At 43.2% G+C, this 25,110-nt stretch overlaps 3 protein-coding genes and 1 non-coding gene across 11 annotated transcripts in view; 1 reads left to right on the top strand and 3 right to left on the bottom strand.

Moving 5' to 3' along the window:
* Positions 1-2,245, bottom strand: part of TECPR2 (tectonin beta-propeller repeat containing 2) — a 39,670-nt gene extending 37,425 nt beyond the window's left edge. For all 3 annotated transcript variants that reach the window (XR_004357511.1, XM_032690235.1, XM_032690236.1), the window contains exons 1-2: positions 2,184-2,245; positions 354-505 (exon numbers count right to left, since the gene is read on the bottom strand). The gene's annotated coding sequence lies outside the window, so the exon portion shown is untranslated. The remainder of the gene's footprint in view (positions 1-353; positions 506-2,183) is intronic.
* Positions 2,246-21,065, top strand: CINP (cyclin dependent kinase 2 interacting protein). Of its 3 annotated transcripts, XR_004357517.1 has the most exons (6): positions 2,412-2,543; positions 3,573-3,741; positions 4,915-5,041; positions 6,599-6,728; positions 8,217-8,487; positions 20,600-21,065. XR_004357517.1 is itself a non-coding variant. In XM_032690248.1 (5 exons), exons 1-5 carry the CDS (start codon positions 2,347-2,349, stop codon positions 8,417-8,419), a joined length of 636 nt encoding a protein of 211 aa, XP_032546139.1. In that variant the 5' UTR covers positions 2,246-2,346; the 3' UTR covers positions 8,420-8,531. The 3 variants fall into 3 exon arrangements, 2 of the variants coding, with proteins under 2 accessions (XP_032546139.1, XP_032546138.1); XM_032690248.1 differs by lacking the exons at positions 2,412-2,543; positions 20,600-21,065 and adding an exon at positions 2,246-2,353 and having other exon boundaries at positions 8,217-8,531; XM_032690247.1 differs by lacking the exon at positions 20,600-21,065 and having other exon boundaries at positions 8,217-8,531.
* On the bottom strand, positions 11,195-25,104 carry ZNF839 (zinc finger protein 839). 4 transcript variants are annotated; one of them, XM_032690238.1, is made up of 8 exons: positions 24,967-25,104; positions 20,075-20,992; positions 17,832-18,083; positions 16,975-17,067; positions 16,476-16,628; positions 15,228-15,368; positions 14,097-14,235; positions 11,195-12,593 (listed from the first exon to the last, which is right to left on the bottom strand). In XM_032690238.1, the coding sequence occupies exons 1-8, from the start codon at positions 25,087-25,089 to the stop codon at positions 11,602-11,604; spliced, it is 2,811 nt and encodes a 936-aa protein (XP_032546129.1). In that variant the 5' UTR covers positions 25,090-25,104; the 3' UTR covers positions 11,195-11,601. The 4 variants fall into 4 exon arrangements, with proteins under 4 accessions (XP_032546129.1, XP_032546131.1, XP_032546128.1 ...); XM_032690240.1 differs by lacking the exon at positions 24,967-25,104 and adding an exon at positions 24,841-24,951 and having other exon boundaries at positions 20,075-20,995; XM_032690237.1 differs by lacking the exon at positions 24,967-25,104 and adding an exon at positions 21,925-22,428 and having other exon boundaries at positions 20,075-20,995.
* Positions 23,559-23,632, bottom strand: TRNAI-AAU. Its single transcript has one exon. It is a non-coding gene; the product is annotated as a tRNA-Ile (tRNA).
* Positions 25,105-25,110: the final 6 nt, after the last annotated feature.

The following is a 25,110-nucleotide window of genomic DNA, read 5'->3' as shown; positions in this document are numbered from 1 at the left end:
ATTCATAAACTATAATTTCTTGCCATCATACACAAATTAGTTTCATCTTGAGTGTTTTTACAGACTAACAGAAAACTTGCACCGCTTGTGTAAAAACATGTAACTAAAAGCTCAAACCCATGACTTTACTAAAAATACTAGTAATTAAGTAATTTTATGTATACAAAACAAATGTACAAGGGACTAGAAAATTTCCCATGTGGCCTACACATTCAAAACACCTGCACAAATGCCACAATTCTCTGCTTTTGATTCTAAAGTCTTCAATATCCTCTAATGACAGTTGTGCATCACATGTACTCTCTTCCTCTTTATTAACAGTTTTAGGATTAATTGTTATCTGTTTTTCCTACCTCATTAATCCAAGGCAAACAGGGGATATAATCTATTTTCTCAGGTAGATTTTGGAACTGGATGTGTACGTTCCCTCTGTTCACTCAGCCACAGTTATTCTGAAGTACATAACAGCCGTACAGGGCAAATCAGCTTGTGCTAAGCAGCTGTCCTGCAGCAGAGATAAAGTGGAGAAAAATATCACATCAAAAACAATCCCCAGGCAGACAGTCCTTCTTCCTTCTCATTTCACAAAGTTCACAATACGCTTTCAAATACTGCATTCAAGGCTATGTTCTGAAAAGCAGACTTTTTAATTTTATTTTCTCTGGTCTCAGAAACAGGAATAAGGTGCAGTGCTGCCTAACAGAGGCAACTAAAGTGAGAGATAATCCCCTGGTTCAGCAGACAGGCAGCGGTTAAAGGTTCAGTGCCAGGGTATGCCACAGATGGACTGTGGGAAGCTAAAGCTGTCACTGCATTTCTCTGAACCCAAGTGTCCTGTTTGTACAAGAGAGACAACACCTCCATTTGGGTTTTTTTAATCTGTGGCATAAAAACTTATATTTAAGTTCTTCAGAGCATAGATAAATTCATATCTACGACCACAGCTAAACACAACAGCCTCTGTTCTCAACTAGATCCTGCCAACTAAAGAGGAAAGCTGTTTTCTTTTCTAATACTTCTCACACCTTTAGCTCCAGAGCAGGGTACCTGACTGCCATATCACCAGAGGTTTTTACAGCAAACTGCTGCCAAGTAGAGGGGAGAACACAGATGCACACCCCCCCCGAAGGAGCTCTGATTTCTTGTGTCCTGTGCTCAGGCAAATGACCAGCAGCACACAGGTCACGGTTACCTGATTAACACACACTTTGCTTTACACAGCTCATGAATTTTTGGCTCAAATGAGGTTTGTTTATTTTCTCTTTGAAATAATAAAAAATAGACTGTAAAACCAACAAACAAATCTAGACAAAAGAGATGGAAAGGATAGAAGAAGTAGAATCCAGTGTCACTGTGCATCCCAGTATGCCGAGAGAAGCCAGGGAAGCCTGGCTGTACTCATGCTGATGAGTACACCCCTCTTCCCTAGGAATCCTTCATAGAACCCTAGAAGGTTTGGGTTGGAAGGGACTTTAAAAGATCATCCAGCTCCAACCCCCCTGCCATGGGCAGGTCCACCTTCCACTAGGACCAGGTTGCTCAAAGCCCCATTCAAGCTGGCCCTGAACACTTCCAGGGATGGGGCATTCACAGTTTCCCTGGGCAACCCGTTCCACCCTCGCAGTAAAGAATTTCTTCCTAATATCAAACATATATCCATCTTCTTAATACCATAGATATACCTCATATCTATTATACACCTAATATATATGCCTGCCCTCTTTCAGTTTGAAGCCATTATTACACTTTATCTTAACCTCCCTTCCTCAGAAGCACGACCATATTCCGACAGATGTTCCAAACCACTCCTTTCCAACAGGTGCCTCCTCGCCCCCTGCGGGGCCGCAGCTCCTGCCAGGGGACAGGGACAGAGCCGGGGGCTCCCGCCCGGACACCTGCGGGGCCGCCTCGCCTTCCCGCCGGCTTTACCTCGGCTTATGCCGGATTTACCGCCCAGACCCAGCGCTCCGGGAAGGGGTGGGCGGCGCAGCCCCTCGAGCAGCGGGAACACGCGCCGAGCCCCCGGCCCGAGCCCCCTCACCCGGCGCTGCCCGAGCCCCGGGGGCCGGCCGGGAGCACCGCCCGCAACAGGCGGCCGCGGCAGGCCCCGCTGGCGGCACCCGGGGAGGGCAGCGATAGCCGGACAGCCCCCGGGCCATCCCTCCAGGCTCGGCTGCACTCACCGCTCCGGAGCGCGGGGCGGCCCGTCACGGAGGGGCGGCGGGAGCGGCGCTGCCCGGGCCCCGAGGCGGCGGAGCGGCGGCGGCCCCGGTGGCTGCGCCGCTCGGCGGGGCCGGGCTGGGCGGGGCCGGACGTGAGCGAACTTCCGCGGGCGGCGGGGCCGCCATGGCGGGTGAGTGCGGGAGGGAGCGGGAGGGAGAGGGGGGAGCAGCCAGAGGCGGGTCCTGGTGGTTCCTCGGTGAGCTAACGAGGTTTAATGTGCCCGTGGTGCCCCGCCAGCCCGCAGGGCTGTCGCTGCCAGCGACACCGCCCGGGTGTGGGCGGTGCCCCGGGAGGAGCGGGGGATACCCGTGTCGCACCATGTGTGTTACTTCATCAGTGTATATAAATATCTGAGGGGGGGGGTGGTGCCAAGAGGATGGAGCAGGGCACTGCTCGGTGGTGCCGAGCAATAGCACAAGAGGCAGCGGGCAGACGCTGATACACAGGAAGCTCCATCTGATTATGAGGAAGAACTTTACTGTGCAGTGACCGAGCACTGGGACAGATTGACCACAGAGGGTGTGGGGTCTCCCTCACTGGAAATATCCAAGAACCATCTGGGTGCAATCCTGTGCCTTGTGCTCTGGGATGGCCCTGCTTCAGCAGGGAGGTGGGACCAGATGACCTACTGTGGTCCCTTCCAGCCTGACCCATTCTATGATTATGTGTGGCCTTCACATCTGTGACCACTTTTCGGGTGTCTCTGTGGATTAAAGTTAAAGCCAGCAAACGAGCAGGCCGGGTGTTATTGCTTGGCGTGAAGCCCTGCGTTGGCTGCTGGGGCAGTGCCTGATGTGTGAAGGTGGGGTTGCTTCATGTGCTCAGAGGGATGTGCTGCAGGTTCCTTTTGCTCTCTGGGCCTCCAGGGAGACTCCATGAGATGTGGGCTTTGTGCTCAAGCAGTAAAGCGCCCACCGTCTGCAGTAGGACTCAGCCTTCCCCCAAACTCTTCCAGCTCATGTGTTGCCATGAATTAATTCATACTTCTCATGGCAAGAGCATTGGATGCATGCAGTAATCGTTGCCATGATTTCCTATACTGCATTAGTATTTGACTGTCAGAAGACCACTAGATTAGTCAGCTCTGCAAAGCTGCTGCTGTCCATGCTGCAATATCACATGCAGAATGTGCTTGTGTTCTTTAAATAACCTTGTTTTCTTATAAATAGTAATAAGGCTGATAGATGAGGAATTAGATTTCATGACCAGAGACAGTTAATGTAAATTCCGTTTTACTTTAATCAATATTCTCCAGTAGAGCATGGAAATCATTCACATAAACTGCTGATGGACACTGATTTATTTCTGTATGCTTTAAATGGCTTCAATATCTTTATTTTCTCATACAGCAAAAAGTCCTGCTGATAGTACTCCAAGAAGGCCTGTTTTATCTGTCAGTGCAAGAAAAATTAAAGATAGTGCAGCAGACTGGCATAATTTAATGATGAAATGGGAGAGACTGAATGATAATGGATTTACTACGGCAAACAAAATAGTCAACATGAAGATCAGTGAGCAGTAAGTATGCTAATACACAGGAATAAAGACAGCGTAAAGATTGCCTTTTCTGTGAGATTAATCTGTTTTCTTCACTAAAAAGTTCTTTTTGGAGACAGGGGAGAAAACATGCCACAGTGGATAAGCTAGCTCTTAGATCAAACTCAGCAGCTGCACTTTTTGGTTACATAAACTATTTATATTCAAATAATAAATGTCTCATAAAGATTAAAATAATCTCATAAAGTAATGTCATTTGCAAGAAATGGAAAACATTTCTTTTACATAGTCAAACATAACAGATATTTAAAATATTTATATAATCCACAAAGTTAAAATCTATAAATCTCACCCATGTGAGTTCCCTTACTCTCTTACATATTTTACACGTTTCACTCAAGTGCAAAGTTCAACAGATTTCTACAGACAAGAAAGTTTTAACAGTAATGACTTAAAAAAACCCCAACAGACAAAAAACCCACACCACCACCATACATAAAACCCCAAAACTAAAAACCAACAAAACAACAAAAAATCCCTGAAAAAACTAAAAAAAAAAAAAACACCCCACTTTGGTAGAGCTATTATTTTCATGCTGTGAAGAAAAACTTCTAATTGAGGGTTGTGAGAAGAAGCTTCTTCAGAGTCCTGACAGCTCAAGAGGATTTGCCTGACAGAGTTCTGACAGGTACAAGCTGAGGAGTATTTTGCTGTAATGGTGCCAGATGTTGCTTTTGCTCTCTAGCAGCTCCCTCTAAAGGCTGCCAGGCAGGGTAGGCATCTGTACATTGGTTGCTCTCGGTTCACAGATGAATGTCTTGGCCTAAATTGTGCACATATATGAGTTTGTAGTGAGGCACCAGGTTGTCATCCAGAGCAGATGAAGCCTGGGCAAACCTTTTCCATTATGGGAGAACAACCTCCAACACAGGGGCAGAGGGAAAAAGTGTTAACACCTGCAAGCACACCGTTTTCAAGGACATGCTCTGAGGTAGAGTAGTTCTATGTTTCTCTTGAGGATTGTGGTGTCATCCCTATTTGTTCTCATGGCCTTGTGCAGTTTTTATGTAGGTATTCTCATGAACAATCTGTGTGAGAGAGATTTTGTAGGATCAGGCCACATGGATTTTAAATCTGCACAGCTCAAGTAAACCTATATGCAGTTGTTTACTCTGCCTTATATTTCTATTTTAGATTTCAAGACAGAAAACTGGAGATAGCATGTGATAACAGTGTCACAGAACCTGAAAAGCCAACCCCAAGATACAACGAAGAACTGGACAATTGCTGTGCAGAATTACTCGAGACCTTAAAGCAGATGGTAACGCTCATTTTCCAGTCTTAGTCAATATGAATCAGTTCCAAGTGTGCTCAAATATGACATAAGGAAATGTTCTCAAGTATTTATTGTAGACAGAAAATTGGGGGTTTCTTTCACAGTTCTTTGGATTCAAAGCTAAAGGATTATAAATCCAGCATGAACCATTTATTTGCTTGATCAGTAAATTTGAAAGTTGGTTTTACATCTGCCTTCTGTTTATAATTCTACTCCTCCCTTTATAAAGTGATCTGGAAATAAGTTGTACAAAGAATGCATTCTAAAACTGTACATATTCTCTCATACTGGATATTCTCTCTGTTTAGAACAAAAGAAACAACAAAGCATAAAGCAGTGCTTTACCTGCCATCATATCCTTGCAGCTGTCTTTGATCAGACATAATGCAGTTATATTTTTAGTCTGCCTACCTGCATTTGCTGTGCAGATCTCCTTCTCTAAAGAGTGGAGTAAGATAATTACTATGTAACCCTTTTTTTTCTGGATGCATTGCTAGGAATTAATGTCACCCAGTCAGTTTGACAAGAAACAAACCGTATTTTTCTGCCTGAAACTGTAATTTAAAATTCATATTAAAAATAACTTTTACAGCCTTCTGCCGAAGTGGAGGCCCATTAAAAAGATGGTAGATCTCCTTTTTTACATAGGCAGGATACCAGTCATCCAGTATTTAGAAAAATCAGGAAATGAGTTAGATTTCCCTCAAATTTTGTGCTGGGGGAAAAAGTAACAGTAATTTGTGTGGTTTTTCATTGGGTTCTTTTTCCCTTGAGGTAATTTTGTATTCAGACTACCAAGCGTGTTGATTCAATTTTTTACTATTCCTGAGTCATTCGAGTCTAAACAGTGTTAGATTGGATACTAAACATAACTACAATGACCTATTTTATTTTTCATTCCTTATGAGTTTATACCAGCTTATGAGTTGATAGAAATATTTCTGTTTTACCTGCTGGACTTAAAGATACTGCCTGCAAGCTCCATTTTGTTGTAAATATTCATCCCCATCAGCAATGCACAAAGTCAGGTGAACATGAAGCAAGTGGATGGAATGACCTGTTTTTTGAAGCAGGCTGTTAGATCAGCCTAGATACCTTGTCAGTAGTAGCTTGAGCTGCTTTTCTCACCTGCTGCTGATCTTTTGAAATCAAATTTAAGACATTTTTACATGGTAATGTAAGAAAACCTATGTTGATAGGGCTTGTGCTACACTTGTTTGATGTTTTTCCCCAGTGCTAAATTGCTATAGGAAAAACCTAGAGAGAGAAAAAATGACAGAAAGCTTTAGTATATTTCTACATGAGGGAAACAAAAGAATGTGCAAAATCAGTCATATCTGCAGTGTTCAAAATTTCAAGATATCTCATTTCAAATTTATAGATTCCAGGTGTCATGTCTCTCTGGAGTTAAAAAAATGTGATTTAGAAATGCTAACACTAAATAGCCTTCATAAATAGCATGTTTTTAAAAAATCCTCCAGATTATAGTAGCCTGATGTTCCTGAGATGTTCATTAAGATTACACATTCATCATTTTTTCAGACAAAAATACAACTGAAAATGGAAAAGCTTACTTTGACTACTAAAGCAGTCTGTGACTTGGAAGCATTCCACCGTGGAGCTGGGAATTCCACAGCACCCTTCTTTCATACATGGCCCACACCATATTTCTGTAAGTAAAATATTGATTATCTTAGCTAATTACATTGTGTCTTTGATGTCATCTAATTTAAGACTGAAAAGTAAACCCTTTTATCTGGGTGTCTTGCCTGAGAGAGGGTGTGTGTCTCCTTTACAATTGACTAATCAATAAACACATGAATGCACCACTTGGCTTAGGGTTACTGCTGATCCCTGCTTGTGTGAAGTGCCAGGCATTGTCTGACATGCAACAGTTACAGCACAGAACTAAGCTTGTCAGCAGCTTACAGTGGCCAAGCTGCAACAGCCACGTCCTCTGAAGGCAGAGACTTAGGTACAACTTGGTGGTGTTAAGCTCTAGGCTTAGCTGCTTGACACTGAAATTAAGTCCTTGAATGCAAAGAGCAAGCTATACCTCAGTTAATTCTGCAGGCAGCCAAAGAAAAATACCTCTGATCTCAGTGTCAGTCAAGACAAGTAAGGAAATGTTACTATCTGGTGTTAATTCTTTTAGCATTCACTTGATGGCAAAAGGTACTGCCTCCCAGCTGGTATTACCCCAGTTTTAAGACTGTCTGAATTCAAGAGAAGCCTGATTGCATGCAAACCAAATGCCTTTGTGAAATGAAAGTCATGTGAAGCCCTACTTCTTCACTACCACAATTTAGCAGGAATCTTATGTATTAGTTTCTGTCAGCTTAAAAGGGTAAGAATGACAAAGACAACTGCTATCAAAACACCCATTGTGACTGAATCATTTAGTGATGCTCTCTACTGCATGAAAGACTAAATCCTTCTGAAGGCAGTGATAATTCAGGCTAAGTTAGAAACACAGGATCAGTCTCTCTTTAAAAATAATTTGTATGGTTATTTTTTAGGAAGTCAGACAATTAAAGATTATTATACAGATGCATTTAATCCCCCTGCCAGTATTACTAACATAGCTAGTAACAGTATTAGTTTTTACATTACTTCAGTTTTGGTCTGTTGGGGTTTTTGCTGTTGTTTTTTCGCTGTTCTTTTTCATTATTGATATCACTCATTGGTGATCATGCATTGCTGAAGTGCCTGACAGCATGTGGGGGCATTCTTTAGTTTAGCTAAAATCAATAGGGACTCTAAAATGTGAAGCTTGTACTGCAGGATAGCATTACCAGATTTTAAAATCAAATTTCAGTTATTTGAGGAATAGCTATAATTGATAATTATTGATTCTAATTGCTAATTTTCTGGTGGATTCTGAGAACCAATACCACTGCTTATTCTAGAATTAAATGGGCACTCATGTCAAAATCAGATGTGTGTAAAATATATCCCAAAGCTGAGGAAATTGTTTAGCATTTGATATTCTAGTGTAAAAACATGATTAATGCTCTAAAAAACCAAGGTGTCTATATTTGGGCAATAGCAATAAGGTAGGTGGGTTTTTTAATGATCCACATATTTCAAGTATAATTTAACTTGTAGAGAATTGCTGATATGTTCTGGTCAATGTGCTGGTTTTTTTAATCCATTCCAGATGAGGTCTCTTTGAAGCTCTCCGAAATGTACAAGAAGGAACTACAACTCAAGCAAGCAATTGTACAAGACATTGCTCATTCTGCTGACCAGGATCTGCTGATGGTGTATTTATCATCGTGGTTATACCAGCCTTACATTGAGAACAGCAGCACACTGCTACTTGAAGCCATGCTGCTGGAGACAGGACACAGAAAGTGCTAGAATTCCACATGGCTGGCTTCTAATGATGCTTACATGAAACTGAAATGGCAAATTGCAAGGCTTACCACGTAAGTTGAATTTTTGTAAAACTTATTAAAAAAGTTTTTCTCTGTTTGTATATATTATTTTGTCTTAGCTGATACTCCTGTTTCTGCATGGGACAATCTGGTTTTGGTTGTTTTATCCATTTTAAGAGCAGTAGAGAGGATACAGGTAGGAGGCTAAGTCCCCTATAATCAGGAAGAAGTAAGCACATAGACAGCTACAGCAAAGAATGTTACTTCTTTCCAAGTCTTGACAATCTGAAGAACCTACACGGTCCCTTTGGCCCTAGAATTTCAGCACTTCATGATCTTTCATGGGGGGTCTTTTGCATGATTTAACAGGACGAGTGCTTTTGTACTGGCTTCGTAAGTGAAGAAGAGGAAGGCAAAAAAAGGCAGGATCCAAAAGGATCCACGTAGTTTGGTTTGTGATTCTGAAATGCAGTTGTAGACAATAGTGTAAATTCTGGTTTGGTTTTGAGTCTGGTGGTGTTAGGTGCATCACCCTTCAAGAGGGATCCAAGCCTGAACTACCACGCTGGGAAGATTTAGTACAACTCAGCAGTCCAAAGTCACATAAAATGTCTTGTCTCTTAATTAATTTTAACTTTTTTCTCTTAGAGATGTTTCATGAAAGCATCTATTCAATAAAAAGAAGACCTCCTTCAGTCAGGGCCATATCCTATATTGTTTCCTCCACCTCATAGGGCTCTGTGAGTTTTTCCTTGGATTACTGCTACTGATATCAAGTGATTTTCGTTTGCCTCTGTACTGATAGCAGAAGCATCACTTACTTAACTGGCTCTAAGCTGAAACCTCATAAGCTTGATAAGTTTGCTGCAGTAACAGAACAGACAGACATGAATTGGTAAAGTTTTCTCAACATGTTGCTGTGTTGAACGAGGTTCTTTCTGACAGCTAATAGAGTTCTATTCTTAGCCCAAATTTCTAGTGTCTAAAAAGCAATTTTGCTGTAGCTCAAGGAGAATACAATCAGTTAGGAACAGCTTTGCTGGGTTTTATTATTTTTCAGTGCAAGTGTTCCACCTAGTTTAACAGCCACTTTAATTTATCTGAGTAGGGCCAGACCCGTGTCACTATGGAAACACCTTCATACTTCAAAAATATTTTCCAAGGAGAAAAGATTGGTTCACATATAGGATTGTTCTTTTAAGATGGGAGTAGGTGTATTGTATTTCCCAGCATGTGCAAATCAATAGGGAAGACAGAATTGAAGCAAATATTCATTTTCTGCACAGGTGGAAATTGTGGTTTGCTCGTTTCTTAGAGGAAATAAGCTCTTCAGGAAGGGGTCTTCGTATTCACAGACCCCCTTGCTTATTGATTGCTGTCAGACATGGGAAGATTACTGCAAAATCATTGCAGAGATGTTTTGTTATTATAGCTCTAAGTAGTTGATTGTTATATTTGAAGCCTTCAGATGTAGTGATTAGACAGCCAGTACAAAAGAGTGTAATAAAGAATTGCTCACTGCAATCAAAGACTTCGAAAGACCAGCAGAATCTGGCTTTATATGCTACCTTCACTTACAGGGTAGGTCTGTATCCTCTGGCCATTACCACCTCCTAATAAAACAAAGAGGGGGAAAAACCCAAATCAAATACTACACCATAAACCCAACCACCAGACAGCTCATTAATACAGAGCATCTTTCACAACCACACCTAAAAGGCAGTGCTTTGACTAATCAAATTCATCTTCTACTTAGGCAACCAAGAGAAAACCCAACCAAACAAATAAAACCAAACCAGCTATGTTAAAGGGACATAGAACAGATTATTTCACCTCTACGTTGTTCTCTCTCCTGTTTAGATTCAATTTTTTGTGTTGTTCTTCAGTAAAAATACCATGAAAAAAATCGTGTTCATATTTGATTTATCAACAAAACAGCTCTCCTGCAGATCAAGGTCCTTAGTGGATTTGTCCAGTTATCTCAGGAGCCTCCTTTATTTAGTAATGAGGTGACACACACATTTTAAGGATATGTTACCAATTTACAGTAATGTCTACTCATTCAACACTGTTCTTTTTCACCTCTTAAAACTTCTTGGAAGACAAGACAGTGCCTTGGACAAGAAGCTGTTGGGAGGTCTCCACAAAAATACATTATCTAAGGATCGTATTGAAGTATGACAAAAATAGGAGATAGCCATTGCTAAGTGATTTGCCAAGTTTTCTCCCTGCCTAGAGAGACAGGGAGTCAAGGATACCTTTGTATTATGATTAAACAGTGCAAGGAATGTGAAATTACTAGGAAGGTCAAAGGGTAGAACTGATAAAGGATGCATCATGTGAAAGAAAAAAACGTGTAATACCAGTCTCACAAAAATAGGCCATCGCAGACTAAAGTAAAGAAGAATTTGGTACCTCATTAAGGAAAATCAGATCAGATCACTACTTATGCACCTTCCCATTTTTGTCTAAGTAACAGCAATTTTTAAAGGTGTGGATGAACACTACACAAAACTTAAATACATTTCCAACAGTTCAGTACAAATCGGATCTTGTTTGAGGCTATTTCTGTCACTAACTCTGAGGATGGTTATTTCAGTAAGGATCAGCTAGGCTGTCACATTGTTCCTGTAATGCCCAACTGTGGATTATACTTAAAACTGCCCATTTTTCCAGGCAGATTTATGTGCATCAAGTCTAGATGCTAATGAATATTCACACTTCGAAAAACTGCAATACCAAAAAGTGTTTTGTAATCTCAGTGGCACAGAAAATGCACATTTTTAATATAGCTTTTATTTTACCCATATACAGCTTGCCAGTACACAGCACATCACTGCTGAACAGCAGTACAACTTACTGCATTTTTAGATGGCTAGAGAGAGAAGGAATTAGGTAACAAAAGGGAACAGTGCAACAATTTTAGGGTTGACAGATTTCTACTTTCCACCCATCCCCAACATATAAAGCAAATAGAACAATGTTAATTCTAGAATTTTTGGTTGCAATGCTGCTAGATTTATATAAACATAAGTTATAAAAAGTACAGGGCATAGAAACAGTTTACAAATAAGTTAAATTTCAATTATCTCAGTATTCACATTAGAAAAATATACATTTTATAATCAGTCTTTTCCAGAAGAAAGCTTATAGGGTTTTTCTAATTTATGGCTCCAATTCACTTTGCGAGAGCAAAATATCTTCACTTTGGCCACCTGCTTCCATTGCCAGTAGTGCTTCCACAGTTTCCAAAGGTATCCCCTCGGGTGTACGAATGTGCATTGTCGTACCGCTGGAATCAGTTACAATAACGATGCCCTCTGCCCGAGACAAAACAGCAGTGTCTGGATGAGACAGGATAAGCCCATCTGAAGTCTGAATAAAAATCTGTTCGTGTCCCTGAGACAAAAAATCACGGCTCTCATCGGAAATCTCAAAAGCTACAGTTTCATCTACAGTTACTGTATTCGCCAGCTCATGTGCTTCCTCTGTCCCACAAGAATAGTCAGTCTGGCTTTTAAAAGCATTTTCATGGTTCACATGAGCAGACAGGGAGGCTCCCTGGACAGCGTTTGGGTGCGACTCAGCCTGAGCACTGTGTGGGTAGTTTATTGGCACGAGGTTTGCTGAAAAAACCTTTTCAAGTTCCTGCATCTCGTCAGTCATACCAGCATTATGAAGTTGCTCAGAATGTTCTTTAATTGCAAAATTAGGGTTTTCTTCTTGCAGTTCCTGATATTTTTGACTGTGGCCATTTTCCTCACTTGTTGGTAAGTCAGTGCTCTGACTGCCCCCTGCGTGCTCTGACACGGAGCTGCAAAGTTCCGAAGCTGCCAGTCCACCCACCACATTCTCGCTCACAAAGTGCCCTTGAACCAGCTCTGGTGAACCATCTGCTTCAGCAGGCAGCACGACCTCAGTGTGCACCAGGGATGCGTCACCCACCAGATCTGGTCCCTGTATGTTCACAGGCTGGGAATATTCTATCCTCATTTCCACAGTCTGGGAGAAGGTACCTGAATTTTCAGCAGCGATGCTAACTCCTGAATCAGCAAGTGAATTATGTTCCTCTGCTGTTGGCAATGTACTTCCAGTTGTGCAGCAAGTGATATGCCTATCTTCTGAAAGCAAGATTTCTCCATTTAATGGATTAAAACCTGAAAAGGGGAAAGAAATATAATTTTGTTGGGCAATCTAATACTGCATGACCAGAAAGCTATTTTTCAGCAATAATTTTGGAGGGAAAGCTAGACTACTTCCCTGCTTTCTTCCCCCAAATTAGCAAACCTGAAGCACCTACAAGTTCCACAGAATTTCCCAATGAGAAAGTCAGTATAAAAATACTTAAGGAATTTTTGCATAATGATATATTATCAGTATTTCTATAGTAAGATATATTAAAAAGCATAATTTTTCTGTTAATCCTGAAAACAACCTGGTCTGAAAGTCAAACTCAATTTTCTTCCATCTGTCATGCAGTCAGTAACATTAAAAGATAAAGACTTCACGGGGCACAAACTCATCAGCTGCTCATCCCCATCACCATTAGGAAGCTGACAGAAGCATTTAAACTTGATAAAATTTCTGTTGATAATTAAGCTCATCCTGGACTCAGACATGTCATCAAGTTATTACATATTAATTAACTGTGCTAACAGCCCCAGCAGCACTTTCTTCCTGTGGCAGAAAAGGTAAAAAACACTAAAAATGCAGTGTTTTACCAATTACTTGACCTGGACCAAGTGCCAGATCACAATAACTACTAAGATGCAGTAGTATGACCTGCCAGTTTTTATTATTGCAGGTCAAAAGGAACAAGTAGGTTGTTTTGGGGTTTTTTTGTTATGAAAGATATCACTGCACAACAAAGGAGGCCTAACAGTGCAGAAGGGACTATTTTTAACTTTTTGCACTGTAGACTAGCAAAAGCCCGACTAGCAGATACAAGTGAAAAAAAAATTTTGAAAACTCATATCCCAGGAAAAAACCACAGTACAGCAAGAAACAAGCATGGTCATACAGAGAAAGAAAAACAAACTAAGTGAGGGAAACAAAAAACACCCTTGACTGAAAGACATGCAAAGGGCAAGAGCAAAGCTGCTTACAGCAACACCAGAAAAAGGCATTTACAAAGCAAGATGATGGTACTGACATACACATCTTACTCGAGATTTTCTTTCTTTTCACTGCTACCCTGCCAATCCGAGGGGCAGCCTGCACTAGCACTCCCCCAAGATCCACTAAGCTCTGGTAATTCTGCTATTGCAGCCTGCTGAGCCAAAGAGGAAGGACACACACTCTGCTTCCTCTTCCTCTGCTCTCCCACGGCTGACACAATGGTCATGGCACCATCCTCACTATGAGGGATGGGATGGACTGGAAGCACACAGCAGAGGACAGTACCATGCTTGTAGTACTGCAATAGTATCAATAACTGGATTATCATGCATCCAGAATTGAACTACTGCTGTGGTCTGCATCATCCATAATGTTTCCCCCCTCATGAGGCCTTTCCAGTTAAACTACTGCTTTTGAAGGACCTGGGGAGCAAGTTAAGAAAAGAAACTTCCAAGACAAAACCCACAGTAACTTGAAGAACAAAACAGACTTGTTCAGCTCCTGCATGAACAGAACAGAATTGGAAAATGCGAAGAGGTTACCATCTTTTTCAAACAGTGTACACAAATTCCCACTCTTTTCTTTCACTTCCTCTTGACTGGCATAAGCATTATTCACATTCTCCGTTATGTCTTCTAACTTGGTCCTTTTGGCTGGTGGCAACAGTTCCTCCCCTGAGTTCTGTCAATACAAGAGATGATTAACTGGCTGCCACCGTAACAGTTGACAATATTGGAAAAGATCACAAACTAACTGTGGAGCACTTTGGGGCAGCTGAACTGGTGATGCTTGAAAACAGGATTTATGCTACAGGTCTTCCTAAAAGGTAAGGATTTAAACACAGCTGTCACACTTTGCCAAAATGCCACCAATTACTTCTGATTCTTGGCTGAAATAATCTGGCCTTGCTTCAACATTAAAGCATTTCCCCGAGCCTTTGTGATTAGCTGTATCCATGAAACCTGCTGTAAGCTCTGTCCAGCTTCAATACAGGCACAGCTTGCCCAGCATTGTTTGGTTCACGAAGAAAACACGATCAACTCTTAAATTTAACCACAGGCAGAAAACGAAAAAAGCACTAGTCTTGTTTATCTACCACCACAAACAACTCTGGATTAAATAAAAAGTAGATAATTTAAGGAGATGGACCACAGAGATGTGACATCCAAGAAGAGCAAACACAGCTTTCTGCTACAGCTAAACTGTAAACAGACTAAAACTGGTCAAGCGACTCGTCAGAAAGAAAGGAACTGTTTTCGTGCCCCTCTATCTACCACCAATTAGCACAGCAACACTTCTCCCACGTCCAAGCCTGCTGTAGGTTAGGCCATTTCCTCCAACACAAGTTATTGGAATTTGCTGGGCCCCCATTTACCAGGGCCTCCACAAAATCCTTCCATCCCCATCTCATGACATTACCTGTAAGCCTTTGAGATTCTGCCCTGAATGCTACCAAGTATCTTCCCAAAGTACATATTTAATGTGCTAGTTCATAGGCCCTGCTATGATACCATAGTAGAAAGTACTTTAAGTATTTCTGAACACCACAAAAGCCGTACTTTAACCCAAGTCAGATAATACTAATATGATTTTTTTAAAGGAATAATTATCTGTTTTAACAAGTTTTAATTTGTCTCAGTTTCATTTTTAATTTTCACAAAGGTATTCCATACCTCAGCTAACCGTTTTTGTCCCAGTATCTCCACAGGCACTTGCTCACTAACCATTGTAATTACACATTGTGAACAAGAGTCTGCACCTTCTGTCTTTTGTTCTCCAGTGAGTATTTCTGTAATTCCCAGCGATTCAGCAACCTTTAAAAACAGATATAGGGAAAAAAGTAAAAGTTAACCTCTCAAATCTGAATGCATAAATGCTGAAATATGGATTAGTTCTCTTAAAACTGAACTGGAACTACACAGTGTGTAGCCTGACAGTCATCACAGCTCACTGCAAGTATTTAGACTCCCCTGTTTTCTACCAGCCTCCACATTGATACATGACCTTCATTTGAAGGTGACTATTAACAGGCAAACTCAAAAGAATCAGGAGTACAATGGTTATATATAGAATCCAGAGAGAGTTACTCAGAGCAGAGTTTAATAAAGAAGGTTGTTGAGGCTATCATATAAAAAGCATTTAAAGTCTTCCTGTTTAGAGTATCTCCGAGTAGGTTAAAGATTCTTTTCCCCCCTCCTCACATTCCACTCCTATGTTTCATCTTATCAAGGCTGGGTTGTTTTGGGTTTTGGTTTAGTCTTGTTTTGGTTTTCTTTTTTAAAGAGCACCATTCTATATTAAGAATGCACATTAACACAGAAGAGAAGCAAGAAAGAGGTTCCATCTGTCTTTCTAGATGCAGCTCCATAAACAACAAATATGAAATCACTAAAATAATAGTTTGCAGTTTTATTAACGTGTTCACTGCCTTTCACATTTGTTAGTTATGACTGTGAACTGCATAGATGCATTCAGTTTGTCCTCATTTTGCAATGAAACTACTTATCGCTTTAAATCAAGGTCACTTATTTTAAATATAGACCCTCCTTCCTTATCAAACATCAGGATGTACTTTTAATCAGCAGTTAATGCCAAATACACCTTTCAGTAACATGCAGCTTCATACTACCCTAGATATGCAAGGCAGGTATCAGCACTGCTAGAATTGCTTTTTATATTTCTAGTTGTATCCACTGACATAAAACTACAATTCTAGTTTATTCTTCTTTATTTCTTCTTGGTAAGTTGTTGGACTTTTTACAATAATGTCTATTTTTGCCAACCAAAAATCATGTTTTCTTCAAATAAATTCACCAGCACAACAAAACCTATCAGAGGAAATTAAAAATGCAATGCATCTAAAATAAAGCAAACAAACAAACAAAAAAAAAATCATTATTCCAAACAGAGTGCTTTATTACCTTAGCATCTTTTATTTCAACAGGCTGCTGGCAACTCACAGAATCAGAATTACTGAGGTGATCATAAGCCATTTTCTTTACCATGTTATGCAAGTCTTCAAATTCCCTATACACATCTGGAAAGTAAGCTTTGGCTGGATATCCTTTTTCAACCTAGAAATAAGAGGGGGAAAAAAAAAAGGGCTCGTTTCTCCTGTATTTTAAAAAAGATGAAATTAAAATCTGTCAAGTTTGTTTTGTTCAACATTTTAAAACAGAAATATTAAAGTCAAAAGATTATGGAATGTTCAAAATGCCACTGAACCAGGCAGCAAAAAGCAAGGCTTTGCGTTGAGACCTAGCAGAGTTTTGCCTCTGTAAGACTGAAGTGATGTGTGGAACATCTACGTGCCACACAGTTCCAACTTAATACATTCAATTATGTCTCTAAAGGAATCTTTTTATGTATACTAATGAAAGTGTCCCTAAAGTAATTTAACAATTTTACATAAAAACTCACCTTCATCAACAGAAATTCATACACTGTAACAAGCTTTGTAAGACGTGGGAGAGCCAGCTCCATTAAGTCTTCATTATCACACTGTTGTATTAGCTGTCAAAAGCCAGAATGAGTTTATTAGGAAAAAGCAGCCCACAGGTTATGCATCCCATTTGCAGAATATAACATATCACTACTTTTTTTCTGAAAGATACACCCTATGTTTAAACAGCTTGGAGAACAGATGCAAACTAACACCAAAACGGGATAAGTTAGAAAACCTCAGAACAGTTACTACTCGTCTACAGACAAAACTCAGTCCCACAGATGTTGCCAATTCATAGAAAGAACAGCAACCTCAGTAGCTTTAGTAGCCATAAAGGATCTACAACACATAGGAAACAAAAAAAGCGAACTGTGTTAGTTGCATGGATTTTAATCCCTATTCTATCCTCTCCCAAGACCTTCTTTGTGGACTTGGGTGTTTTTTTTTTTCTTTTTTGATGTTGTTCAACTCCAGTTGGGTTTGTGATTTTTACTGTGTTGGAGGAGATACATATTAGTGGCTAGTAACTTTCCTTCTCCAGAAAAAGGATAGCAAGAGTACATCTACATGTCAAAAGCCCCTTTCCAGACTGAGATCCCATTTTCTCTTTTTCCACTGTTCTGTTGGAAATATTTTTTTTCTTAAAAGACAACTTAATGTTTTCTTCTGAGAAGACATCTTAGGCTTTCATCTTGTCAGTACACAAGTATGTAAAAAAAAAATTCCAACAAAATCTTTTTTGAAAATGATTCATTGAAAATAAGTGATTAAAAAAAAAAAAAAGAGGGCAGGGGGAAGACACTTGTGAAGTAATTGCAGAAGAGAACCATACCTCTTTTAACCTAGCTTTTCTTCTGAATACATTGTGTTCTGCTGACACACTACTAAGTGACTTTGAAGGGGACTGACCAGGTCTGCTAAGCCTTCCAGAACACCTGGATCTTCCACCCATCCTTGGTCGACCACGTCTCTTTGGTCGTCTGGGCCTTCCAGGTCCCTTTGGAGTTACTGGTCCCCGGTGTCCTGAACTGGTTTCATTTTGTTGCTCTGCCAGCAACTGTCTGCTTTCTGCAGCCTTTGAAGTCTTAATTAAAAGAAAGAAAAAAGTATTTATTCACCATTTTAAATACTATTTTGAGGAAGACAGTTTTATAATTAAGTTTGTCATCTATGCAAACAATAAATAGCATATTAAAAAAAATGCAAAGCTGGATACAAACATAACTTGCAAAGAAAAGTTGTGGAATAAATCCAGCACATTAGGAAGACTGCTACTTCTGCAACACATATATGCCATTATTTGCAAAGTTAGCATTTTTGATCCACAAAATGTCATCCAAAATACAGAGATTATGGGAGTATAATTAAAGAGCTGGTTTAAGTCAGTTAAATACATTTAATATTTTTGAAGTAAAACACATCATCTTCAAATAAAGAGGTTGTAGAAATAAAACTTATTTAGCAGTTAAACGTACCCAAAGAGTACGTTGGGTTTCATTCTAACCATGTCAAAGCATAAAAAATTTATAGGAAAGACAAGAACTCTTACACTGACAAGCCCAGTAACTAAATATCAAAATATATTGCCCAGTTCCCACATTTCAAAATTCTTAGTCTTCCCAAGGAACACAGCTAAGAAGCAGCTCCTGTTACAAGACCCCATAAAAATAGAAAAGGTACTTTTGAGTTGCTAAGTTATTGTGATTTCAGGGCAATTTTTTTTACTGTTCAAAGCAGTAATTTCTTACTGAACACATCTTCCCTTCTAAGCTAGAATTTCTAAGAGTGTTCTAGTTTCTTTTAAGAAAGGAATTTATAATAGTACTGAGGTATATCAGGCTTCTTTGCATAATCTGTACGTTTGCATCTCAGCATTCAGTAGCTCCCTACTATTCTACTGATTAGGAAAGCTCTAAAAATGGCAAATTTATGTCAGTTCTATCCAGGGATTAAGTTACTAAATCAGTTCTAAATATGACATCAGACTAGGTTGAGCGTGGGGATCTTGATTGCGTTCCTGTCTGTATCACTGTAACAATTTTAATAATCCTGCTATTCTTTCTAGGAAGTATTCACTTGACTAAAACCTGTAACATATCAATGAGTTTATGTGCAAATCTGTAGAACACATTTGTAGAACTTGCTAGTTAAAAGCAGCAGGTACAGTCACAATCTAGGATTCAGGAGTAGTATAATATACAAGACTAAGTCTTTTCTAAATCCTCATCATCTTAGGTGAAATAAGTGCTATACAGGGAAGTAACAACTCTACAATAATTCAAAGAGCAAACTTCAGTATTCTGCAGTTCTCTTTTTCCAAAGATGATAGATTAGTGTAGAGGATGAAGGGAGGTTGGGTTGCTGCACTGGCAACATAAGCTGTACATTTTTGCTTTCCTGAGAACAACTTCATAAGTACAAACTAAAGTAATAAATGTGACACTCCTACATCTAAATGAGTACTTTTTCCTAGACAGCAGCTGCATCAGCTCTTGCTGCAAGATGTTAAGAGTCATTTAAATATTAAAACAGAAACTTTTAAGTTACCAGCTTAAAACATCACAGAAAAAAATTTGCAGCTGAAGTAGCTTCCAACCCAGAGACTCAAGTTTCACCAGAGTATTTGGCATGCAGGGTCTCAAAGCCAGGCTTTGAACAGCTGCTCTAGGAAAAGCTGCAGTCCACTGCTGTGTGGAAAATAAAGAGATTTTTGTGATGACACTATTGCAGTAACAGAAATTGATAGAGCAGATAATGTCCTGCTGTCATGCTAAAGGCTGTAACTGAATAAGAGTGTTCTTATCCAAATGCAGAGAAGAATGTATTTATGCAGACAAGGTGAAAACTGTATGCAGTAACAAATGAACACTCAGTGAACATTCAGTTGTAGGTGTCTGTGCAAGAGTACTATTCCTGCAAACTGCAAGAGACAATTTGATTTTTAAAGCACTTCAATAGGAAATTTGTTTAATGTGGTGTATCGGTGGATATTTCTGAGCAGAACAAGACGATACGGCTGCAGAACTGCCATTCTACTTCCCACAGAACTGACAGCTTTTCCAAGTAACACTTTACCTTTTCTCCAGCCTTTGAATCAACAGTTTCTTCCAGATTGGTAGCTAGTGCATTTTGATGATTTAAAGTGACAGCAATTGAATCCAAACATGCTGGACTCATCCTTTCCTCTCTTATTCCACAGGCATTGTCCACAAATAGACTTCCATTAGGCTTATTTAGAGGTATTTTTGGAGGTGAAGACTCCAGCTGTCCATGGCCTGGGTTGAGTTTATAATGTCTTGCTAATCCTCCTTTTCCTATGTAAGATTTTTCACAAGTCTGACATTTAAACATTTTGGGCTTCAGATTATAATTTGAAGAACTGAATAATGCATCCTTTCCCTTCACCTTTCCTTCTTCATCATCTTCTATACTCAGCTCAGAGTAGTCATCAGAATCAGACTGATGACCATCAGCCAAATCCTCCATTTTAATGAATTTATAGTCTTTAGCTTTGTATTTGGGAGGGCGTGAAATCCGTCCAGAACGAGTTTTCACCTTCAAGGATTTTTTTAACTTGTCATCCTTTTGCTTTTTTTCAAGGCATGGTGTACTTGAACTGGCTGCAACCACGGTAGTGTTTGGAGACCTTGAGGCCGACACTGCGGCACGAGTAGCTTTCTGTCCATTTACCATCTTAGATGTGGGAACCTTGTTCACAGACACTGATCCATGAGATGGCAAAGGTCTCTGCATAAGCAACTGAACTGGAGACTCGGAAGAACTATGCAGGAATAGCTGCTGCTGCTCAGTTCCTGAAACAGGCTGTATCCTAATTATCTGGGGATTAATAATGCCAAGTCCTGGCACGCTAGAATTCCTACCAACCGGCTGACTCAGCGTTATAGTTTTGGACTGGATTGGTGCCAATGATGTCATTGGCCTTTCAGTTTCCTTCATCTGTCCTGGCTGAACTTGGACACAAATGGCTTCCAGCTGCTTTTGTGGAAAAAAAGGAAGAGTTGCAATTACACAAATACAGTATTAATAAATACAGTACTTATCAAGATTATACACACATGCCCTTAAAGAAAAGCTTGAAGAAACCACTGCACATCATAAGTGTTCCATTTTAATGCATCAAAGCACAGATTTAACATCAAAGCATAAATTCCCTTCCTTCTAGCTACGGGTTTTCCTGCACATTTACTGCTGTGATTGCTGCTCAACTAAAGCATGTAAAGTTTGCTCTGAGGCCATGTCACAGCTTTGTTTCCTGCTAGCAGGCCTGTCTGGAATAGCAGAGTCAACACCATAACCAAGGCACATTCATAACCTTCAGCAAACCCCACACGCAGGAGAACTACAGCGTGCTACGTGACACACGCCAAATACCTGGTCCAGAACACACTATAATATGTGCTCACTTCAAAAAAACTTTGTGGTGATGATTCAGAGAACGTACATGTTACTGATCATCTCCCTCACAGTCTCTCCTCCTCATCCAAAGTTCTGCCTCAACTCAAATCAATCACTTGACAACCCCTGCACCCCAAAACGTGGGCTGAAAGCAGAGGTACTGTCACCTTTCTTGTAAGAGGGGCACACATTATCTACCTGTGCATCACTACTGTGAAACATCCCTTCTAAGCAGTTCTCGCTGCACATATTGTCAGACAGAAACACTGACCACGGCAGCTATTAGCTACGTTCAGACACAGATTTTCCTAAACCAAGCTGAAGCCTGTCTTTGAGCTGTGGCACTCGAGTCTACACCAGAGGGCAGGTGTTACTGAAGAGGAAGGCGAAAAAAAAAAAGAAATATATTTAAAGCAATTAAGCAATTAAACCCGCCGGAGCCGTGGATTTCAGCACCGAGCGGGTACCGCAGGCTCCCTCTTTCCCTCCCCGCCCAGCCCCTGGGTTACCTTCTGCGGGAGGAGCCGTGCGGCCGCCGCGGCCCTACCCTGCTGCAGGGCAACCTGCTGGGCCACGCTCTGCAGCTGCCGGGCGGCGTTCTGCATGATGCCGCCCGCCGGGCACGGCTGCAAAGGGGGGGCGGCGGCGGCGGCCGCCAGCGGCTTCTGCTGCTCCTGGGCCTTGCTCACTTGCTCGATGACCCGCCGGAGCTCGGCGGGGGCCAGCGGCGCGGCGGCGGGCCGGGCCGGCAGGGGCGGCCCGGGGCTCTCCAGCAGCCGCTCCAGCAGCCCCGTGCCCTCCGCCGCGCTGCCGTCCGCCCGCAGGTACAGCACGGCGCCGCTCCCCGCCGCGCCGCCCTCCAGGGCGGACAGGCTCTGCACCAGCTCCTCCGTCACCGCCAGCAGCTCCTCCCGCCCCGCCGCCGCGGCCGCGCCGGGGGCAGCCCCGGGGGGCTCGTCCTCAGGGGGCGGCGGCGGAGGCGCCCCGGCGCCCCCCGCCCCGGGAGCCGCCATCTTGGCAGGCGCGGGCGGGCGGGCGCCGCATCCGCGGCCCCGGGCGGTGTCAGCGGCGCGCGGGGCACCGGCGGCGGGGCCAACGGGGCCAATGGCGCCCCCGGCAGCGCCCGCCGCGCCCCCCCCCCCCCGGGGCGGGGCCGCCCGGAGCCGACGGCGGCTCGCGCGGGCAAAACCGGCGGAGGTGCGCCCGCAGCGCCCAGCCCCGGAGGTGGGACCTGCGGGTGGAGTTAGCGCGAGTTGCGCTTCCCCGCGCTCCAGGTGCGGTCTGTACCGAGTGTCAGTGCAAGAGGGACATGGACCTCCTGGAGCGGGTCCAGCAGACGGGAACGGGGACGACTGGGGGACTGGAGCATCTCTGTTACAAGAAAAGGCTGAGGGAGCTGAGCCTGTCCAGCCTCGAGAAGAGGCGACTGAAAGGGGACCTCATTAATGAGTATAAATATCTTAAGGGGGGGGGGGTGCCAGGAGGACGGAGCCGGGCTCTGCTTGGTGGTGCCGAGCAATAGCACAAGAGGCAGCGGGCAGAATCTGGTGCACGGGAAGTTCCATCTGAACACGAGAAAGAACTTCTTTACTGTGCAGTGACCGAGCACTGGAACAGGTTGACCAGAGAGAGTGTGGAGTCTCCTTCACTAAAGATATTCAAGAACCATCTGGACGCAATCTTGTGCCACGTGCAGAATAACCCTGCTTGAGCAGGGAGGTGGGACCAGGTCTCCCACTGTGGTCCCTTCCAACCTGACCCATTCGGTGATTCTATGCTCCGACAGTCGCTCTTACCAGACCGGGTTTCGGAAGCAAGACAAGCGACCAGGTTGCAGGGAGTGCGTGAAGCGGAACCCGCACGGTGGAAAACGCGCCCGAAGGGGTGACCCGAGCACGCCGCAGCCGCCCGCGCAGAAACAGAAATGGACGCTGTGCCCGGGCCGGGCGGGCTCCATCTGCCGCAGGAGCATGGGCAGCACTGCAGCCGCCCCGGGTGCTCGACCCACACACACGCACCCCGCCCCGCGGCCGTGCCCTTGTGTAGAGGTCACACCGAGCGTCTCAGGAGAAATGTGTGTGCGGCGGGTGGGAGGGAGTCACTGGGATAAGCTGGAGAGACGGGAAAAAAGAAAAGTGTCGCTTGGCCCGTACGGGGATCGAACCCGCGACCTTGGCGTTATTAGCACCACGCTCTAACCAACTGAGCTAACCGGCCACTCAACGGTAGTTATCGCCTCTGCGGTAGATAAGGGCATGTTCGCCCTACCACCCCACAGTGAAGTCAACAGCCGGGACGACGAACCTCCGAGCCCCCAGGAGCGCCGCAGCCGGGCCCGCGCAAGCAGGAGCACACGCTAAACTCTTCGGCCAAACCACAAAGCAGTCTGCGCTCCTCCTATGGAGATGCAGCGCCTGGGAGGTAATAACAATAACACGCGATCATGGGGCAACTTCGCCTCTTAAGTCTATAGACTAATACTTCTCCACGTTTTCTAGGATATGATTCCAGTTTCATTTAATTAAAATATCTGAACTTTTTTTTTTTTTTAAAAAAAGCATTTACTCTTCTAAAGTTTAACGCACTGTTAGGATCTTAGTTTGCACGGACAAACGATTTTCCTAGTATTTTGGTTTTTACTACGCACGCAGCATTTACAACATGACTTTTCTGCTCACCTTTGAAGGCTACGTTAAAACACACGATGTCTGTTCTGGCAAACACCGAGGGGGTGAGGACAACGGGGCGGGAGGCGACGACACGCCACTCCAAAATGCGGCGGTTTTTTGTGGAGGCTGGTTCGCTATAGGTCGGACCGTGGTCTCCGGGCTCCTCTCCAGGCTGCTCCTCCCATCCCATCCTGGCATATCCCTGCATCGCAATGGCGCGCGGGATCCGCCAGGGATCAGCCCATCACCGGGGATGAACCTGAGCGACAGGCGCTGCTCCGGCCACAGCAGCCAGGGCCCGCCGCTGGATTTATGGAGCACTAATCCGACGGTCCCAGGGCTGCCCTCCTTAAACCCCTCGCTGTCCCCGGGAATTCCGCCCCGTGGTGTTGTCCCGAACGCGGCTCAATTCACGCACAATGCGGCGACAATTCACATACCGAGGCGAGGGTTTTCTGGGGTTTTTTATTCCGGTTTGCGCGAAGTAGGGGACTGGGTAGTAACCCACAAAACTCTAGCTCACTGATCATCAAAACTTTACGCTAGTTATACATTTTAACAAACAAAGGCATCGGCATTCACTGGTTACCAATTACACAGCTTTTCTAATAATGAGTACTCAAACCCTTATTTGCTAGTTAAATCTCTCGCTTCTCGCGCTAATTAGTCGGCAGGCGCATTCTTCCTTCCATTTGAGTCTGGGGTACGTTTTGGGTACGTGGTCAATGGGTTGCGACCTCGCACTACCGGAACTACCTTTCCCCCAGTTACTGCTCATCCTGGTGGCTCTCGTCCAGCCAGCCGGCTCACTTCGGGATTGCCTCCCCTTTCCCTTAAAACAACAGACTAAGCCAAGCACAACCGTTCCCAAACACGCCTCACCTGCCGGGCACGGGCGGGGCCAGGGGGCGTACTACGCGTGCGCGCCCCCGGCGTGCCGTGTGCAGCGGGCCGGGGCGCGGGGCCGGCGCGTGCGCGGTTGCCGGGGCGACGGGAACACAACATGGCGGCCTGAGGGGTAGCGCT

The sequence above is a fragment of the Chiroxiphia lanceolata genome, chromosome 6 (genome assembly GCF_009829145.1).
Source record: "Chiroxiphia lanceolata isolate bChiLan1 chromosome 6, bChiLan1.pri, whole genome shotgun sequence".
Lineage (NCBI taxonomy): Eukaryota > Metazoa > Chordata > Aves > Passeriformes > Pipridae > Chiroxiphia > Chiroxiphia lanceolata.
This window is presented reverse-complemented; position numbering and strand designations above follow the sequence as displayed.

What these genes read in the sequence shown, in the direction of transcription:
- CINP (XM_032690247.1), top strand. Translation starts at nt 2,438, where the DNA reads ATGTGCCCGTGGTGCCCCGCCAGCCCGCAGGGCTGTCGCTGCCAGCGA. An exon ending in AACATGAAGATCAGTGAGCA is followed by an intron (nt 3,742 to 4,914) that starts GTAAGTATGCTA and finishes TTTCTATTTTAG; the next exon opens with ATTTCAAGACAGAAAACTGG. An exon ending in ATGGCCCACACCATATTTCT is followed by an intron (nt 6,729 to 8,216) that starts GTAAGTAAAATA and finishes AATCCATTCCAG; the next exon opens with ATGAGGTCTCTTTGAAGCTC.
- ZNF839 (XM_032690237.1), bottom strand. Translation starts at nt 22,428, where the DNA reads ATGGCGGCTCCCGGGGCGGGGGGCGCCGGGGCGCCTCCGCCGCCGCCC. An exon ending in ATGAATTTCTGTTGATGAAG is followed by an intron (nt 16,629 to 16,974) that starts GTGAGTTTTTAT and finishes TCTTATTTCTAG; the next exon opens with GTTGAAAAAGGATATCCAGC. An exon ending in TTGAAATAAAAGATGCTAAG is followed by an intron (nt 15,369 to 16,475) that starts GTAATAAAGCAC and finishes CTGTTTTTAAAG; the next exon opens with GTTGCTGAATCGCTGGGAAT.